General features: G+C 41.7%; 1 protein-coding gene across 1 annotated transcript; it reads right to left on the bottom strand.

The window, feature by feature from the left end:
* Positions 1-2032: 2032 nt before the first annotated feature.
* On the bottom strand, positions 2033-5621 carry egr1 (early growth response 1). The gene is given in 2 exon segments (NM_001097361.1): positions 2033-4390; positions 5174-5621. Coding segments are annotated over 2 exon segments (1497 nt in total). The 5' UTR covers positions 5394-5621; the 3' UTR covers positions 2033-3113.
* Positions 5622-6854: the final 1233 nt, after the last annotated feature.

Raw genomic sequence — 6854 nt, 5'->3', positions numbered from 1 at the left:
AGTGCATTATATTAAATGCACATAATTCACTCTTATGTTTTGGTGTTACTTTACTTAAAAAGTAAGGCATTGGAAGATCATGCCACTTGTTGCACAGTTCCAGGAGCTTAAAGCTTTATTGTTATTTAATATTATTTCAAAATTCAAATCAGAAACATTCTGTAGTGATTTGACTGTAGTCTGTGATAATAGTCTAATTTATTACAAATAAGTATATATATATATGTATTCAGTGACACCAGTGTACACCGCACATCACAAAAGAGACAATGCATGGGAAAGGAAAGGGGCAAGGGCAATACAAATGCTTAGGTAAACCTTCAAGGCTTACAATCTATTCACAATAACAGTCATAGGACTAATAATTAATGGATAATTTTCCATTTGTGAAATGCTCCTTTTACAAAATGGAAGCTGTGTAAATGCACAGTGCATTCACACAGCTTCCATTTTGTAATGTATTTTTTCATAATTATTTTGTAATGTATTTCTTCATATTACTGCTAGGGAATGAAGGGACCACATTAATAGTTCTTCACAAATATGAAGGTAAGGGGAGATGCAATGTAATCCTGCAATAGATGTATTTCATTTTGCTAAGAAGCTGGATGTAGGTGGCCTTTAGCTTGAAGAACTAGTTGGGCAGGAGGCAACAAGAATGTGAAACTAAATCACACTACCAGCTACAGATGGTGGTCATTTCCCATACATAGCTAGAGATCACAATACAATATACAGCACGTTGAACTGGTGCTCTATACATAAGTGCAGAATCCAACAACATTGCTGCAGAGTTCTAGTTAATAAATAGATATAGTTCTTGATTGATATGTTAGCAATACCAGTTATCGTGAACAAAGCAAAAAAAGAGGTGGGTGGGATAAGGTTGGGGGATGGCACTCACTGCATAGGGTGCTGCAGGACACGGAGTACAGGCTCAAAATACCAAATATACAATATTATGTATATTTGATGATTGCAAAACCCAACGTTCCCTAAAAGGCAACTGAAATAAAGGGGACTAAAATACAGTACCACAGAGCACAGTGATTCAGTAACTTTGGAAATGTTCCAGATTAGACTTTTAGCTCAAAATACCTAGAGGTCCATTGTATTTCTAAACCTATTAATGACATATCAGTTTACCTATTGCAGCCATATTAAATATATGTACAAAAAGTTTCTAAACGACACTATGTTGCAAATTGTGTGTGTCTGTATACATATATATTTACTATATTTTATAAGGGTAACATGTTGCTCCTTAAAATGTGTATATTTACATCCTTTGCCACCTTTAAAGGCAGATTGGCAGCTCATGTGGCAGAATACTTGGTGTGTACAAAACCATTAAAGAGATGTTCCTATTACTGGTGACAGCAGTTACGGCACTGGACTAAATGTGATTCCTAGGCCACTCCTTGGGAGTTTGGAAAAGTCACCTAATCTCCCATTGCCTCAGGCAGCAGTAAAATATATATTGGAAGCTCTGTGGGGGGTACAGACGACCTATCACTAGCAATTTCTGTCTATCTAATAGCACTGTATATGAATATGTGTATTACTTGCTTATATTATTCACTGATTATGTAAATTAACATATTACCTTTATATTACTATAGACTCAATTACTAAACAACAATTAAATATGATGGGCAGAGTCTTTCTTTAAACACATCTACTATGTAATGGTTGTTATTGTAAGCTCTTGTGAGCAGGGCCTTCTGATCCTATTATTAATCAGCAACCCTTTTTTGTTCAATTATTATAGGACACATCTTTTCTATAAGATATTGTGAAGTGCTGTGTAACTTGCTGGCGCTATATAAATAATGAGGAGGATGATGAAAAACTAAAAATTATATGCAATGGTGAGTGAATTGTGGGTAATAAACTATAGAACGGCAGTGTGCAAAACTGACTTGCTATGTCAAATATCAGTGCATGCCACAGGGATCTAAAACCAACAGTGTTTTCCCCGATGAAACATCTTTTTGAAAGACACACAATAAAGAGAGAAGGACCAATGAAATAAAATATTTTATATATTTTATTTTTCTGAAGGATATGTTGTACACCAAATATCCCATTGGCAGTAAAGCGCATTCAAATGTGTTGTAAGCCAAACAGTCACTTTGTTTAAACCAACACAATTACAAAGTAAAAATAAGGACCACAAAATAATGAACTGCATGTTTATAACATACAAAATCCATGCCTACTCAGTAGGTAACTACAACATTCCAACTCTTTGAATATATATTTATAAATTTACATTTGAGTTACAAAAATAGACTTTGAGTTTTTGCTTACATTCTACAGAAACGAAGCTGTGCTTCAAGCTGTCAATGTTCCGCTCTGTACCTTTTTTTCTGTATTTTTTTTTAATAATTTTATTTTAAAGGTCTTATACATTCTTTAAAGAAATCCCTTTCACCTTAAGGCTAGATGCAACGCATCAGGTCACGCAGATACACGTGTCGAGACATCAGCAAGGCTTCACAAAAAGGCACCAAGTTACTGAGACTTGAAAACAAAACAACTGACATGTGAGAGTACCATCTGATGATATTTACAAAAAAAAAAAAATAGTACAAAAAAATAGAAAGTAGAACTTAAAACGTAACATTACTCTTACACATGCGCGAATACATAAGTGCTGTTCTTAAGAACTCATGGTAGCATAATCACTAGATACCATTTACAAACGGAGTCCCTATTCATTTCAAATAATACCATATGAATATGCAAGGATAACAAAATTTTCACATCAAGAGTACCAAAATTAAAAAAAAATGAAAGAAAATTGAAAAAAAACTTGCACATGTACAATATACATTATGTATAGCGTAAAAATCCCTTTATGCAAATAAAAGTTGATCTTTGAAAGGATCATGTTGAAATTATTTCAATTATCCATGCAAATAAAGTCTTTTTCTAAAGGATGTAAAATAAAAATGGCAGTTTCTTAGGCATTCGAAGCTTAGCAGTTTATAATGGCCTTGCTTGGTAAAGTCAATTGGTCATCAATAAAACCCATTCTGAGACCATGCTTTGGAAGTCTTCAGATTGCGCCTGTTGATTTGTATTTTTTTCCTCCCCATATTAAAGTCTTAGCAAATCTCAATTGTCCTTGGGGAATATGTTATCGACATATCGGAAAGTGCTGAGGACACAGGCGAACTGAAGGAGTTTGTCACTATTGAAGAGGGAAAGCTGGTGATACCGTGGGTCTGGAAGGTGGAGGTAACTGAGGGATATGTGACTGCTGTGGTGGGAGATGGGAAGGAACTGTGAACTGGAGATGGGTAAGCTGAAGAAACGGGTGAGGAATAAGAAGTTGGCACAGGAGAAGGGTAAGATGTTGACGCTGAGGGAGAGTATGAAGAAACAGGAGAAGCAACTGAAACAGGAGTTGCTTTATCTGCTTTTTTGTCCTTTTGCCTCAAGTGAATTTTAGTGTGCCTCTTCCTCTCATCACTCCTAGCAAACTTTCGACCACAAATGTCACAGGCAAATGGCTTCTCCCCTGTATGTGTGCGGATGTGAGTGGTTAAATGGTCACTTCTGCTAAAATTCCTCATGCAAATGCGGCACTGGAATGGCTTCTGCCCAGTGTGGATCCTGATGTGTCTTGTCAGTTCATCAGATCTAGAGAACCTCCTGTCACAGGACTCAACTGGGCAGGCATATGGTCTCTCATGAGGAGGTGTTTTACTGGGGCGGTTTGGGTATTTCCTCATTCTGCTTGGCTTGATGATCTGAGATTGATATGTACTGTTGATAGTCTTGAGGTCCTGTGAAGTTTGGGTTGCAAAGGCCTTGATGGTAGACAGGGGTGTGAGAGAAGGCTGTTGGGTTCTGCTCTCCATAGCCTGGAAGGGTTTCTGATCTGCAGATACCAGGCTAACATCTCCCTGTTGCTGTGGAAACAGGTAGTCTGGGATCATTGGCACCTGGAAGGTAGTCTTTGAGACAGGGTATGCTGGGGGTGGGTATGGAATGGAAGCAGTAGAAGCATTTTGGAAGGGCTGAGGTGACTGGTCAGGAAAGAGTTCAGGACTGGAATTAGGAAATGTTGGTGCTGCAGAGTATATGGGGCTGCTGTCATTTGACTGTACAGAGCAACTCAGAGGGGGGCTCTGTGATGATGATGATGAGGAGGATGGTGAAGATGAAGGTGCTGAAGAGGGGGATGCATTAGCCATCCCCACAAGTCCACTGACAAGGCTGAAGAGAGGCTCTGGCCATAGGGTATTACTGCTGTTGGGAGCAGGTTCCAAGGAGAACCGACCAGTATATGTTAGAGATGGCAATCTGGCGCTCTGGTTGGCATAGCTGGATTCTATCACAGCTTTCTCACCACTCAGTGACATATCTGAGAAGGCATCTGAAACAGAACAAAAGCAGGTTACAGTGTGTAAACAAACATTGAATTATTCAGAAAGCTGACATGCATCTGTTTATAGGCAGGGCAATGCAAAAAAGGGCTACACTTGTAGTACATCAGGGCAGTCCTTGGGAATGCTTTTGCCATTTAAATAATCAACTACTATAGCAGCATTATAGCATATTTATCATCCAACTACAGCTCCCAGCCTGCACCTGCAGCCTTACTCTACAACTGCTGGAGGGCCACAGGTTGGACCCAAATGAGTTAAAAGAATAAACTGAGTCAAAGGGAGAGTTTATCTTGCAATGCCCAAATGCAAAGTCCACTAAGTATGTTCTACTGACCATGCAAATATGTGTCAGTTGTTAGCCTCACATCAATTAAATCCTTCATTTGCTAACATAGAAGGCTAGATCCCATAAGTATGATATCAATTACAATCTATATCTGGTTTGCAGCCATTTATATATGGTAGAACTACAGCTCCCAGCAGCCCCTTGACTACCTTTATTTAGAGAGCAGCAGCTCTGACAGCCATAATATTAGATGGCACAAACCAATGCAAACACGCAAATTAAATATAAGAAAGCTGAGAACCATTGCACACAGTTGTCCCTGTATAAGTATACATATATATATATATTACAGATGTTGTTCATTAACTATAACAATAAAGCAGCCGGTGACAGCTACACGGAACGTACAGGTGCAGCAGACACCGTGGGTTGGTACCACTGATCCAAGTGGCAATGCCACAGAAAGGCATGTTGACACGCTTACCTGCTGCTAGGTGATCGAATTGCTCGCTTCCCTCCACCGGAGAATTGAAGCCGCTGCCTTCGGGGACTGCGGCACCCAGGAACTGAGGAGCCCCGGGATTGAGCAGCATCATCTCCTCCAATTTGGGGTAGTTATCCATAGTCGGGGAATGGGGAAACGAGCTGAACGGATCTGAGATCTGCAGAGGTGAGACGAGCATGTCGGTTTTGGCAGCTGCCATCAGCTTTGGGGGTCCCTAAGGGTGAATGGTGCTGCCGCGCTTGGCACAGTGAGGGGAGACAGGCCACCTCTCTCCCTCGCTACAATGGGCTTTGGGCAGTGGGGCACTGTGTATGTTGTGCTGATAACCAGTGTTTGTTGTTGTTGTGCTGCGATTAGAGCTTTGCTGGCTGCTGCTGGGGTTGTCGCCGGTTCTGCAGTCGCTGCCCCCGCACGGCTCCCCCAGTCCTGCCCGCTGGAATCTCTCGCGGCTCCCACAGCTCGGCTCCTATTTAAAGCGTTCAACCCCCTCCCCTTTTGTGACGTACATGGCCATATATGGACTGCAGGAAGCCCAAATTTGGAGGGCAGCTGGAGGATCCGTGACGTCGACTCGGAAGGGGGAAGACTGGAGAAGGAACCCCGTGCAAACCCTTCGGAACCAGGGAAGCCCAGACTAGGAACGGTGCCGCTCACAGGGTGCCACCCTGGGAGGGTATAGCCAGGCAAGAATTTCGCCGGTCACCCTGCCGGTACATCCCAAGCACCGGGCATCCCGGCCAAGCACCGCCTCCCCCGCCACCTTCCGGAAACCCCGGCAGCTCAGGCCATGTAAGGCTATGCCCATGTAAGTCACTTTTCCGGCGGGGTTCCTTCCTGCTCCTTTTAAGGGCTTTCCGGATCAGCTCTCTCTCCCTTTCTGTTTCACATAGAGGAAAAAAGTGCTGATGAGGTGCTGGAGCCCAGACAGGAGCAGGGAGGCTGCAGAGAGAGCTGCACTAGTGCAGGGGCTTCCCACCTCCCCGGGCACACACAGGTGCGCTCCCTGCACATTTCACTCATATCAGGCCCTTAAACTGTTGCTGCTATGGCACTGCCAGTCACAGCTGCTGCACAGGCAAATCTGCCTTTTGGGGGTTTTTTTCACCTTTTCTATTATTTAAAGATATTTATTAGTACATTTTAGCATAGCCAAGAACAAGCCAAAATGTAAATATGCACCCCCCCCCCCCTATAAAAATACTGTGCTGTTCTCTTTTTTGACAGTGTTCCTGTGGGTACACAGGTTTTGGCAATGGATGCATTAGGGTTTAAATGCTAAATTAGGCCTGTCATTCTATAAACTTACAATACAATTCTATTTGTAATTATTAAACTAGGAGTTGCAGTTGCACAGCTAAAAGATTACAAGCTACACATCTATGAATTATTTCAAAAGGGGTTGATTATCATCTATGTGTACATACCTCACGTTGCAATGTCACTCAGCTGTGACACTGGCATGTTCTTACAGGACATGTACTTTTATGTGCTTGTAGTTCAGTAGCAGCTGGGGGGCCACAAGTGAGACGCTGTTCTGTTTGGCTTTGTCTCAGTGCCACAAGTTGTATAGTGAATGTGAGAACCTCACAGAGTTTTCAGTAGTGAAACAGGAGATGTTTTTGGAGAATTAAAATTAGTGGCAAGCAGTGTTTTATGAAAT

Source organism: Xenopus tropicalis, chromosome 3, assembly GCF_000004195.4.
Source record: "Xenopus tropicalis strain Nigerian chromosome 3, UCB_Xtro_10.0, whole genome shotgun sequence".
Classification (NCBI taxonomy): domain Eukaryota; kingdom Metazoa; phylum Chordata; class Amphibia; order Anura; family Pipidae; genus Xenopus; species Xenopus tropicalis.
The sequence above is the reverse complement of the archived record's forward strand: the minus strand, read 5'-3'. Positions and strand labels throughout refer to the sequence as shown.